The following is a 13,953-nucleotide window of genomic DNA, read 5'->3' as shown; positions in this document are numbered from 1 at the left end:
GAGGCTGTGCCCTGCTCCATAGCACAGCAATGAGAGGCTGTGCCCTGCTCCATAGCACAGCAATGAGAGGCTGTGCCCTGCTCCATAGCACAGCAGTGAGGGGCTGCACCCAGGCAAAGGCTCCTCTCCTAAGCTTCTGTTCTTTGTCAGTGACCAACAAGGATATGGCAGGGTGGGTGAGAATAGACAGGCTCACCCATAGGAGGCAGCTGCACTGACAACATGGAGATGAGAACAGAGCCCAGGTTCCTATGGAAACGCTTTATGAATGGCAGGAGTCAGATCCTCAGATGTCTCTAAGCATCTGTGATATAGAGAAGGTATGGGGGCTGGAAGAGATTTTGTACCTTTCACTGGTAAATGACTGACTTCACCCACAAATTACAGGCTCAGCATATTCAATGCAGTCAGTCCTGGGAGGACACAGCATACAGCACTGCATCATAGCTGAAGGCTAACTAACCTAGTCACCCCATGAAAGTTCCCATGCAAAGCCCAACACAAAGAATTAGTACTTTTGGATAGAGAGTAGACACAGTTTTCTATGGGTTTTTTTCCCAGTATAAGAGAAACATAGTGAATAGCACTTCTCCAACAACTGCACACATGCGTACTCACAAACAAGGTGAAACCTATGCGTTCCAGGGCTCAGAGTCCTTCTCATGGGATGCTATAAGACACACAGGACAACAAGGCAGTCTGTTTGTTTGTTTGTTTGTTTGTTTGTTTGTTTGTTTGTTTTTTCGAGACAGGGTTTTTCTGCGTAGCCCTGGCTGTCCTGGAGCTCACTTTGTAGACCGGACTGGCCTCGAACTCAGAAATCCACCTGCCTCTGCCTCCCAAATGCTGGGATTAAAGGTGTGCGCCACCACTTCCAGCACGGCAGTCTTAAAAGTACAATCTAGGTGAACAGTTCTTAACTTGGATCCAAACAATAGCTTCATAATACCTGTGATTCCCCAGCCTTTTTATGTGCAATCTCTGCTGTGCAAGAGCTTAAGATGGAAGACACCCATCTCTATCAGACTTCCAGGAGATTCACTACTAGCCAGACCTAGGTAGATCATTGATCTAGGATAGGTGATGAGGATGGTAGGGATCTGGGTTAGTGGGGCATAACTTTCTGATGAAAAACTAAGGAGTGGCTGAGGGCTAGGGTCAGGTAAGAGACATTCTGGATGCTTTACATCTATTCTGAAATCATGCCATCCAGCTGAGACCTAAGTAGAGTGGCACTAACATTTCATGTTTCCTGAGCACTGAGCAGTATACTACATACTTTCTGATGCAGTATTCAACTCTCAGACAGTTCCTACTGATATAGCTGTGATCTGTCCCTGTTGAATCATGACAGGACATGACACAGAGTCAGAAAGTTCATAGTGGAATTTATGAAATCGAAGACCGAAAGTGTCTGACTCTGTCCCTGTTCACTTGAATTGGAAGCTGTTTCTTCTAATTCTAGGGTCAGGCCTCCTGTCTTGGGTAAAGATGTTTGGTGGGTTTGTTCTACACTCAAATCCTCACTGAAGAAGACTTCAGTCTCCATTTTTAGGGGCAGTTGATGCTTTCTAAAGTTTTGCTTCAAGAAACTTAGAATACTTGTATAGACAAAAAAATGTAAAAGTTTTTTTTTTCTGATACTGTATACATTGAGTTTATAGTCTTTAGTGATTTGCAATGTGCACACGTGGGCTGGAGATATGGCTCCATACCCAAAAGCAAGTATTGTCCTTAAGGAGATCCTGGGTTGGCTCCAGACACCCACACTGAGCAGCCTGTAATCCCACTTTCAGGGGACATATTGTCTCTGGTCTCCATAAGCATCTGCAATTAAATGCAGAAACCCATACACAGGTGACATTTACATATGAACACAATTTAACTTAAAAAATTATGCATATCCTTTGCCGACACCATAATGCTTGTATTTCAAATGCTGAAACATATGAATTTACACTTAATAGCAATTGATAGATTGTTAGAAATGGGGGAAAGCTTGACATCCAAAGACAAGATTAGGTTCAAATCTTCTACATCCAGAAGTGAAGAGGTAGCTGTTAGAGGGAGACTTAAAGCTTCCAAAACCCATCCATCAGTGGAGTAGGACTGGATTTTGAGGGACAAAAGGATCATGGTGGTTTTTGTTGTTGTTGTTGTTGTTGTTCTCAGAGCAATCTGATAGTAGGTATTGGTTTCCTTGTCTCTTATTGGCCTGTGGGAATATCAACCAGGATGACTCTGAAGGACTGGGCTACAACCTGAGTTTGCAGAGGGCTCTAGGTTACAACTCTGATTTTAGAGAAAAACACAAAACAAAAAACAAACAAACAAACAAACCAAAATCAAAACCAAACAATTTGTTCCAGGTGGCTAACACACACTATAAACAATAGGCTATCTCAGGGTTAACAGAACCTTTCTTTTTTCGTTGTTAAAGACTTATTTATTATTATGTGTAAGTAAACTGTAGCTGTTTTCAGACACACCAGAAGAAGCCATCTAATCTCATTACAGATGGTTGTGAGCCACCATGTGGTTGCTGGGATTTGAACTCAGGACCTTTGGAAGAGCAGTCAGTGCTCTGAACCGCTGAACCATCTCTCCAGCCCTGACAGAACGTTTCAATACTTAGCCTTTGGTGCTTAAGAGGATGGGGTTCATGGGCTGAGTTTAGAGAACGTGGATAAGTTACCGACTTAATTGAAAACTGAGATTTAGAAATGACAATGGCATTTTATATCATTTCTAAATAGCATAAGCTGCTGGGGTGCTACTAGTTGAGTTTTGTTTTGTTGAGACAGGATCTCAACTTGTCTGGCAGGAAACTCATTTTGCAGACCATACTTGCCTTGAAGTCATAGAGATTTTTTGCCTCTGCCCCTAGTGGTAAAAAGCATTTGCTACCATGCCTGTCAGTGTTAAATTAAAATTTTTATCATATTTCATAACTGAGTCACTTACTCTTATTTCTGGAAGGTTTGACTTAGAGGCCTAAGTCACAAACAGAACCTAGACTACAGATGTTACCTAAACCTAGTCACTCCGAGGAGCCTTTGCCTCCTCAGAAGGGCTCATATAGTGTAAAATATAAACACAGGAATATGGTAACTGAGGAGGGCCAAGTTATCCAAATTTATCCATGCTGGGTAATGAGATTTACAAGTAGTTGGGATTTCCATAGACCTGTAGTATTTCCATGTACTGTATGGGCATTTTGCATGTTCATTGCCAGCAGAAATGTCTGTCATTTGTAGAATTAGACATGTATAACCACCTGATGAGTGCCTTTTCAAGAATAAAATGAACCTGAGGGACTCCCAGTTAGGATGTAAACATCTGTTTATTGTTGTCACCCAACAGAATGAGAATTATGTGCATATAGATTTTAGAAAACACACAATATATAATCTGTTCTAAAAATAGATGTCTCATAAACACCCTGATTTATGAATGGAGTTCTCTGACTCTCCTGCCACACCACATCCTGAGCCTCACATCATAGGAGACACCATTGGCTTTTGGACCATATTACAGGTGATTTCTAAAGTAATATTGATCCAAGTCAAGGAACATAAATGTTAGGTGAGAATTTACACAAGCTATATTGGATATTGTGGTAGTTCCATTCCTTCTGAGTGGAGTCATTTTGACTTTTCAATGTATGTGTGGCCTTCCTGCATTTACCATCCTCAGCTCACGTAGGACCTTAAACTGTTCCACAAAGAAGTTCTCTGGTTCACCCAAATATGTAGCTGAGCGTGGCATATACATGTATCTCTTTCCCCAGGGAGGCAGGGAAAATCAGGGAGAGAGGGAGAGACAGACAGACAGACAGATAGACAGAAACAGAGACATAAACAGAGAGACAGAGAAGATACAGAGAGACAAAGAGAGAGGGAGGAGAGAGAGAGGTTCAACTTCTTAGAGAAATTTAGTAAAATGTTAAGAATCTAGTGTGATGCTAGGATGCTATAGTATTTGATTATGTTATTAACTTTGAACTCTCAATAGAAGCTGGTGTGAATATATATAGTCTCCGTACTGAAAATATGACTTGTTGAAAATAACAATTAATTTCCATTCTTGTTTAGCAGTTTGGAGCACCACTGTGACATTTTCACACGACCCTTGGAATAATCACACTGTAAGCATACCCCTTTGTGTGTTAATAGTGAGATTCATGTCTGTCTTCTTGCAATCATATTGCCTTTAGACACATTGTCAAATTAGTTCACAGACTTTTGTCTCAAAAAAGGGAAGAAATAGAGATGTAAAAGTAACTTGTATTCGCCTTATGTAATTGTCGCCCTGGAGGCTTACTTCTGAATAAACTCTCCCTTCCTAGTTCTTTCTGACCTCTGCCTGGCTGGTTTAACTCAGCTATTCAGACTCAAAAGCCTCTCCAGGCTTACTGACTGAAATCAGTTGCCCTACATAACTCTGGCAATCTGTTCTAATCTTCTGGCTCCTTCCCATTCTTTGGCTTGGTCTGTTTTCAGCCATGTCTAGAATCTTCTCTGTACAACTAGTCTCTGTAAAACTGTCCCTGTAAAAATTGCCTGTGAACTTCATGAACTGAACTGTCATGAATTCCACTCCCTACATCACCTATCAACTCACTGACTCAACCAAACTGGCTGACTAGAACCAGAGATGTGCATGCCTCTGCCTCCTGAGAGCTGGGGTTAAAGGCAAGTACAAGCATGCCTGCACCTAAGCTTTTCTTTACCTGAACCTTGCTCTACACCAGGCTGGGCTTCAACTCAGAGATCTCTTTGTCTCTATCTCTTGGTATTAAAAGCATGTCTATGTTCCAGCTGGATCACAGAGACCTAGAAGGTGTTTGGATATGATCCCATTCCACATAGCTAGACTAAAACTCAGCTACATAGAAGAAAAAAAAATAGGCAAGCATGGTTGTTTATGCTTTCATTTTAGGACTGAGGCAGCTTAAACAATAGATACCAAGTTTGAGGATAGCCTCCACTACCAGGGCATCTTGGGTTACATAGTGAGACTCTGTCTCGAAAACAAAACAAAACACCCATTAAATATATGATAATAAATTCACTAAAAAAAAGAAAAGATTGAATCTAAAAAGGATGTTAGGAAGTTCATTTTGATGTGCAGGCTTGTTAGTTGTACCCAATAAATGATACTTTATAAAACAACTGAGGAGGTAAAGACACAGAGATCAATTTATTTTATATGGTTAAAATTTAGGTTTAAAAAAGAATGAGCTAACCAAAGGAGAATAAATTAACATATCATATTTGTGTATCTAATTGAAATATCAAAAAACCATCATGCCACTGTGAAAGTACTGTTAACTGAGCAGACTTGTGCAGGACTTAGCACAGTCCTGCATGACACAGTTGAACCTCAGCACTTTTAACTGCACACAGTTGTCTTTACCAACAAGAAGAACTAACTTAGAATTAAATACAAAATAAGGAGTAGGAAAATCTGGACTCTGCAGCTGTCAGGCTGTCTCTAGGTGCAGAGAGGACAGTACATAGAGAACTGGGCACAGAGACACTCCTGTGTGTGCTGGTGTCTTGATTTCTTTGTTTTTGAGACAGGGGCTCCTGGAGACCAGGCTGGCCTTGAATTCCCTACAGAGCTGAGAAGGATAAGGAACTCCTGACCCTCCTGGCTCTATTGGTCATCCTGGGATCACAGATGTGCACAGCCATGCTTAGCCCAGCAGCCTGCTTCTTGAAGCTGCAGATGAGCTTCCCAGACTCCATCTCCTGGGAAGGTTGAAAAGATGTGAGAAGATGAATGAGAAAGGCCAGCCACCACTGCGCCTTACAACCAGGAAATGCTATAAAGTAAATGTTCAGTGGGTAGAGCACTCAGCAGGTGCAGGCAGGAGGCTCAGAAGTTCATCACACTGGCTACATAGTGAGTGGTAGGCCTACCTAGAATACATGAGACCCTGTCTCAAAACTTACAAACATTATTTTATATTCACAACAGTAGTTGTCAAGAAGTATCTGGGAGTAACTTACCTAATGTCCTACTAAACATGTNGATTGTAGCCATGGAGACAGAGCACACAGAGCTGAGCTAACATGTCTTTGGTCTCACTAACTAAGCAGAGAAGCTGGGGCTGTGATCCATGATGAGGCTCATACATGGGCAAAGACCTGATCTCAGTTGAACCCATCTCTCACTTGTCTGCTTAGGGCTAGCAGATCATTGCTGAGGTACGACAAGGCCTAAGGTGATGCCCAGCCTGTCTCATGCTTATTCCAGTACATGGTAATCTGTGGTCACCTGCTCCAGGGCATTTGGATGGATTTTGCATTTCTGTCTGATCACATGGCGTTAATCAGACTGCATCCATAAGCAGCTTTCATGAGTGGTTTTATAAAGATGTAGATCTTGCCTCATGGCTGGAGGACCAGGGCATTGGTTCCAGCCATCAGGGGGCAGATGCATGTGCATCTTTGAGTTAGAGACCAACCTGATCTACATGTAGAGTTTTAAGCTAGCTGTGGCTACAGTGAGAAGTAAGGCACAGTCTCAGGGTAAGAGAAAAAGAGAATCCAGAATTGCATTTTATAAGACAAGTAGGATCTATGAGTCTATGAAGAAAGATCAGACTCAGCTGAGCAAACTCTGGTAACATCAGAGGATCAAAGGAGAAAGCAGCCATTGCTTTTCTCAATAGAGTAATAACCTACTGCAGATATATTAATGCAGATATAATCACTCAAGATAAGCAACCTTGTTGTCACCTCAAGTCACATAGAAAAACATTTTAATCCTCTTCCTAGACACTTTGAAGTTGTATTGTCTTGAACTTCACAGCTTAGTACTAATTCAACTTGTTTGATTTCTACTTGCATGCTCTTTTTTTGTTGTTGTTTTTAAACACATGATCTCTCTACATAGCTCTGGCTGCCATGTAGACACCATGTAGACCAGATTCTCTTATACTCTTATACTTATATTCTCAATACTCTCAGGTATTCTGCCTCTGCCCCTGCCCCTGCCCCTGCCCCTGCCCCTGCCCCTGCCCCTGCCCCTGCCTCTGCCTCTCAAATAGTGGAAACCAAGGAGTGCATGACCACATACTTGCATATTCTGTACTAGTCACTGGCAATAGAAGGAAAAGTCTAGGTTGAGTTATGGGATGTGTTTTCTGCCCATTTCAATTGGTGCCTCTTCAATTACTGATATTTCTGTAGGAAGTGGTCCCAACACAACCCTCCCTGAAGATCTCCACTAAGGACCTCTATATTGGAATCTCTGTGTCTGCTGCATTGCTGATCCTCCTTGCAAGTGTCCTGACTATCATAAGTGAGTGACTTTATCAACGTTCCTAGTGGCAAGAATGAGTCTGGGTCTCCATGACATAAACAAGCACAAAATCCAAGGAATTTTGGCAGAGCAAATTGTTTAACTTCTATAACAGAGTGCAAAGTCAGTTTAAATGCACCGAGCCAGCATGCCCAGTGGGGCTCCTGCTGGGCCTTTAACTCTAAAGCAGAGGGGTCCCTTGCTTCTGTCTGAGAGCTCAGAGCTTGGCCTCACATTCTTAGGAGACTGCTGATCTAAAGTAGTGCAGTGGCCATGGCATCTGAGCTTGGGTTTTGACTATGGGAAAGTGATGACTCCACAGCTATTCTTGCCCAATGGTGTCTTTCCACATCTCTTTCAAGATGCCCCTTCCCCTGTCTTATGTAGCATTTGAGAGAAGACAGTGTGTTTCATGTGTATTTCCCAGACCAAGGAACTAGAGCAGGGATTCTCAGTCACTCTGATTGTCTCATGTGATTCCACATGCTGTGGGGTTTACATGTTACATGACTTCTCTGTGTTCCCTAATCCAAGATACATACTGAAGACCCTTCTGGATCCCAAGGGATGTTTTAGGTCCTTCTAAGTGCTGATATTACTTCTAAAATACAGAGCATGCCCAGTGACCACTGTTACAGTATCTCATAAAGATTCCTGTTTCATACAACTGTAAAGCATAAATTCTGGTGGTTCTTTTCCTAAATACCATTGTTTGTTCCTCTCCTTGAAACAGGGTCTCATATATCCTAGGGTGGCGCTGAACTTATGAAACAGAGGCCAACATGGGACATCTAAGCACATCTACCTTGTGGTCTCAGAGCATACATTTTATATTTCAGTAATTGGACATCTCAAGAAAAAATTAAAATCATATTTTCTGTGAAAAAATTAATGTGGGACTAGAAAGATGGTTCAGCACTTAGGAGCATGTACTGATCTTACTGAGTACCACTCCAGCTCAACTGACTCTAGCCATATCCCCCTGGATGCCTACAGATTGGATTCTAGTGCACAGGTACTCATGCACACACAGAGACAGAGACAGAGACAGAGACAGAGACAGAGACAGAGAGAATCTTTAAAGAAAAACGAATTAAATGCTATGGTATAAGAATTTGTTGTACAAGATTGTGATCTGGAACAAAAGGGACCATTATAAGACCTATGGTCTGTTCTATCTTAGCCGTTGGATGTGGTTTTGTCCCCTGGATGATACTAAAGCAGGGATGAATGTTCTGGAACAGATTTAGTAGAGGAGGCACATAAGACGCTGGATGGGAAACAGCATGACTAACACTGAGACAGAGGTTGTTGTGGGTGGCACTCAGGCCTGCACAGCCCTTTCCTACAGGGCTTGTGGGAGTACACACGGTGTTTCTGTGTATGTAGCCCATTCTCTGGGTAAGAATGTGAGCCATCAACCTTCTGAGATGCCACACATGAGATCATTCCTGACCTGTTTCACATGACTGGGCAGAAATTTGGAAATGAGAATTTGCCTGTCATATTTTAGGATGTTTCTCTTTAACATTTAGAACTTGCTTGTTCATAATGGCTATTTAAGCTGGCCCTGGTGGTAAGAGCCTATTATCCCAGGATTCAGTCTGCTGAGACAGAAGGATCATATTCCATTGCTATTTTAGACTACAAAAGTAAAATAATATATAAATAGGGGGATAGAAATGGCATAAAATGTGTCAGGCGTGGTGGTGCACGCCTTTAATCCCAGCACTTGGGAGGTAGAGGCAGGCGAATTTCTGAGTTCGAGGTGAGCCGGGGCTCAGAGTGAGTTCCAGGACAGCCAGGGCTAAACAGAGAAACCCTTTCTCAAAAAAAAAAAATTGCATAAAATACTATAAATATGCTCCTTTGCTTAGTCCAAAGGTTTTATTCTCCTCAGAGAAAGGGTGGTTCCTGGGAGTTTCAATGTCTTTGACAGGAAGGGTAGGGTGAAGTGTAGGTGGTGGCACACATCTCCTGAGTTACACTATGGAAGGAGTCAATGCCTGAACTGCTACCTTAGTGACACTTTTAATAGGGTCATGATGGATGGGACCATTAGTAGGCCCTTGTGTCTCACATCACTTGGAGAGTCCATTTTCCACAAGCCAATTTAGAAACCTAGATTTCTTCACTTATTTTCCAGAGAAAGATTATTTACCAATGTCCCTCTTGGGTGTTAGTAATGCTATGTTGGTGAATGCAGGAAGCCATGAATACAGAGAAGACACTTGGACACAGATACATGGATGCTACAGGGTCCATGGTTACCAGAGAATGATTGGTTCAGTTAAAAACAGATGCAATGCCCCTGATTAGAAGAAAATATCATGAACGGTTTTTGATGACATGTTCAATTTTCCTTTCAACTCCTCCCAACTCCCCCGACCCCATTTTAGAGTGCAGACACAGAAAAAAGAAGACTCTAGAAAGGTAAGCTGTCTCGGCTTGTGTCAGTTGCTTTGGAACTTGCAGCCTTGAAGATTTCTCCTGGTTTCTTTCTTCCTGTTCCTTGTCTCCTTCTCTTTCTCCCTCACCCCTTCCTTCTCCCCATTCTCTTTTTTTTTATTTACTTATTTTTAGTCAAAGTGTTTTTTTATATTATATATTCTGGCCATGTTTCTTCCTGTCCACCCGCTCCTCTCAGATCGCACTGCCTCCCTACCCACCAACCACAATATTTTCTCTCTTTCCTTCAATGAGGAGGGAAAAAAGAAAAAGAAAACCTACAAAAAAAATACTAAGATGAGATCAAAATAATCACCCGAAGACTGTTTTGTGTCAATTGTCACATTGCACAGGGTCTGAGCTTTCTGACCCTATGTTGTTTCCATCCCTGTACACATGATACTGACCCAAGCACAGAAAAGCTTTGTCCCCACTTCTTTGTAACTCCCAGCACAGGTGTTCTTGTGGCTGAATGGAGATGCTCATTTTGGTTCTACATTTCAGTGGTAGAGATGGCCAGTATAGAGGTGACAAAATCCACTATGCTGAAACCCCACCCATGAGTTTAGGTTAGTCTGTTTCCTTCTTTGATTTGCTACTCTGTGAGCTCTAGAAGCTCAAATCTCAGTCTACCATGACTATTTGCAATAAATGCTCCACACACAGCAGATGGGAAAGGCTAGAACCCAGACCCCAGCAGTTCTCAAATCATTGACTTTCCCTGTGGGGCCTGATGTCTTGTGCATGCACTGTATGCAAGTGTGTGCTATGCATGTTGTCTTTGTAGTTGTTTCCAAGACAACCAGCCCCCGTGGAAAGGAAATGTTTATTGTTTCACACATTTTCCCACACTATGTTAATATTAGAGTATGCAGATTTCAAAACCATTTTTTTCTTTAGCAAGAATTTATTAATTATTGTGTTGAGAACTAGTTTTGGCGGTAGTTGCAGTGGTGCGGTTTTGTGTGTAAAGTCCATGGAACCTGAGAAGGTCAGAGAACACTGTGTGGGGCTGGGTCTCTCCTGCCTGTCCCTGGGTACCAGGGATGTAGCATGGGTCACCTCCTAACCTTAGGATCACAGTTCAAAGCTGAAAATACAGGAGCCACCCAGTTCTTAGTCCTGTTCCAGAATGGACACCCTGATTAGAATACTCCACTAGGTGTTATATATCTGCCTTTTAAACTTGCCACTTCTGTTTCCATTACATGAGTAGATGGATGGATGCTAATATGAACTTGGTTTTTAATTTTAATTTTTTTTTAGTTTGTCTGATGTTTATTAAGCAAACTTTTCTATGACTTAATACCACATTTCTGTGTGGGACTGTTCATTCACTGTTACAGTTTTGCTGTGAGTGGGGATTCTGCAGCCCCAAATTCACTCATGCTGAATCATGAATGAAAAGAATCTGCTCAGATCTGAAAAGTGACCTTCATGTTCCTTTCTTAACAACTCTCTCTTCAGCTCAGTTGTCTTCCATGGATTTCAGAATGAAGTTTTTCAAAGTACAGAGCAATCCGAAGCTGTAGACACTGTCGACATTATCAAAGTTCCAGTTGCCATTTGAAGGGCCATCATCCTAAGACTGCAGAAGAAAGAATGTCACCTGACCATGCTGTTATATTTTCTCTGTGTCAGTTCATGTCATGTTCCAATTTGCCAGCAGCAGTGGAGAGGGTGGCCCTCTCGCTGTTCATAGGCCTAGTCATTGTTCATATAGTACTCATTCCTACCACACACTGGTGAGCATTCTCTCAAACAGGAACAGCTTAGAATCTCCTGTGTTCTTTAGATGCCCCAAGTTGTGTCTGTGAGACAAAATCATTGGTAACGCAGAAAAGGGACTTCATCTTAGTTACGAAACCCATAAAGAAAAGAGGGATACGATTTAAAAATTAAAATATGTAAATAATTAAATAAATAAATGCAAGGGGGAGGAATAAATAAATGCAAGTGGGGAGGGCAAGACTTAATTTTGAAGTACTTCATTATCATGCTTCCTTTCTTTTATTGTAACTTAAAACATTATTTTTCATCACCTTCCCCAAAGGGGCTTAAGTCATGGGATCTGCAGGATTAATTTGTCTGGTAGATAAACAGAAAGGAGTCTAGAGGCGTCTATGCTTTCTAATGGCTCCTGAAATATGACACAGTGTACTATGGTTGATCTTAGGATAACAATGTGTGTTTTCTGCCAGGAGAGGCTACCATGGTGAGTATGGACCAGGCAGACATCTGTGAAGAAGATAATGGGGCACAGGCTTGAGTTCATTAGAGCTATTTCCACTACACTTCCACCTTGATGCTCGGTGTTCCTAGACTCACTCACTGAGCTCTGAGTTAGGAGCTAGAAGGAGACAATGCAGAAATGGAAGGGAAGATGAGCGAGGGGGCATAGGGGTCTCAGCCTTAGAGAAGTCCTGTTGTAGGTGGGACAATGTTTGGGGCTACTGCTGGTTTCATGTAGAGTTTTAAGTTTTTAAATTGTCCACAGGCCATGTTTATATTTAAATGTATTTCAGAAAACAAAATCTTTTTTATAGTGAATCAGTTTGAAAATCAACAAACTATCTGGTTTTGCTAAGAATTAACAAAGGCTGCTGTATTGATATCTGCATTGCCTTTTTGATTGTTTAGAATTCCTGCTTTTCAAGGGAGTATTAACTTTTACATGAGATTTCTTCCTCCTGAGTGCTGGTGCTCCTGGTTGTCCTCCTGTCTCCATATGTCCTCAATGGCAAATACACACACACACACACACAGAGGCATGCATGCACATAAGTACACAAATATCTAAAACTTAATGAGACTTAAAATTGTAAATACTAAAGTAGAAGAAGGTAGAAATGACCAATAAGAAGATACTGATTTATTGATGTATTTTATGTATTTAGTTATTTACTTAAAGAATCAGTTGTAATGTCCATTTGCCAAGCACAGCTTCACCTGTTACCTGCAACAGAATATTCTGAAGGAATAGCTGAAGCAATGGGCTGTTGCCCTTGACAACCTTGACAACCTGCTGACTGGCATATGTTTCTGTAAAATTCTGCTTACTTGCCCCATATTTCTTATTTTGTAATTATACTTTAAATGCCTACTTTCTAATGAGAAAGAGAAAGGGGGTGGATTTGCATGAGAGGTTCTGGGGAGATTCTGAGAGGAGTTGGGGACAGAGAAATAGAAATAGATTGTATGGAAAAGACTATTTTCAGTAAAAGAAAAGCAGAATGAAAACATGAGACTACCAAATGGAGCCATCCTGGAAGCCTTCTGGGAGCCATGCTGGCTTTGGTTTACCAGTGCTAACTCCTGTCTTCCCCTTTCAGTAGTGTTGAGTTCTTATCTGAGCAAGATTCCTACAACAGTAAGACATGGATAGCTGTCCATCTCTTAAAAATGAAAAGATGGTCAGATGATATTTGGTAAAACTTGTGGCTTTTCAAAATTATTTTCAAAGCAGGGGGCATTTTTGTGAAACAGAGATTTGTATAATCACTGTTGGATGAAGGAGGAGACAGAGACCTAGAAAACAACAGACCTGCCCTGACCCAGGTCTCCAGGCCAAATGCTAACACATGGTACCTTTCCCTCACCCCAGTGTGACCTAAAAGGTTTGCTTGGCAAGGCAATGGGGTACACACTTTTAATCCCAGCCTCTCTCATGCAATGTCAACAGTCTACCCTAAGCTACATTCCTAGCCCATGTGCTATAAATCTTAAAACAAAAGAATATATACAGATAGACTTTCCACAACAAACTTGCACAACCCAGAGGTTCACAGTCCTGCCTGTACCTGGCAGAGATTAGTGTTAAAGGAGAAAATTCAGACTGTGACTTCAGGGATGATAATGGTCCTGTTTTGAGGGTGGGACCTGAGCACTTATTAACATAACACTCTCCATGTGATGCTAATGATCAGTCAGGGTCTTAAACCTCTGATCTAGGCCATTCTTCCCCTTCTGTAGACTGTATCCTTGAGTTTGAAAACATGTGGAAGCTACACCACTGGCCTTCAGACATCAGGGCTTTTAATTCCCTTCCCACCCCAAGGTCTGCAGCTAGGGAAGTCAGATGTGAGAATCCTCTGTTTCTATAGTATCATGACCCACAAGGATCCTGATGGACACCTATGATATCGAAAGGTCTACTCACTTGCTTTGATGATGACTAATTTAAGCTCTAAT

At 41.7% G+C, this 13,953-nt stretch overlaps 1 protein-coding gene across 1 annotated transcript in view; it reads left to right on the top strand.

Moving 5' to 3' along the window:
- The window catches only part of LOC110306328 (hepatitis A virus cellular receptor 1 homolog), a 22,383-nt gene extending 9,200 nt beyond the window's left edge, over positions 1 to 13,183 (top strand). The window contains exons 3-6 of the mRNA XM_021178496.1: positions 4,095 to 4,147; positions 7,203 to 7,314; positions 9,714 to 9,747; positions 11,230 to 13,183. Of these exons, the coding sequence (XP_021034155.1) occupies positions 4,095 to 4,147; positions 7,203 to 7,314; positions 9,714 to 9,747; positions 11,230 to 11,332 (302 nt within the window). The 3' untranslated portion in view covers positions 11,333 to 13,183. The remainder of the gene's footprint in view (positions 1 to 4,094; positions 4,148 to 7,202; positions 7,315 to 9,713; positions 9,748 to 11,229) is intronic.
- The last annotated feature ends 770 nt before the right edge of the window (positions 13,184 to 13,953 follow it).

The sequence above is a fragment of the Mus caroli genome, chromosome 11, assembly GCF_900094665.2.
Source record: "Mus caroli chromosome 11, CAROLI_EIJ_v1.1, whole genome shotgun sequence".
In the NCBI taxonomy this organism is placed as follows: domain Eukaryota; kingdom Metazoa; phylum Chordata; class Mammalia; order Rodentia; family Muridae; genus Mus; species Mus caroli.
This window is presented reverse-complemented; position numbering and strand designations above follow the sequence as displayed.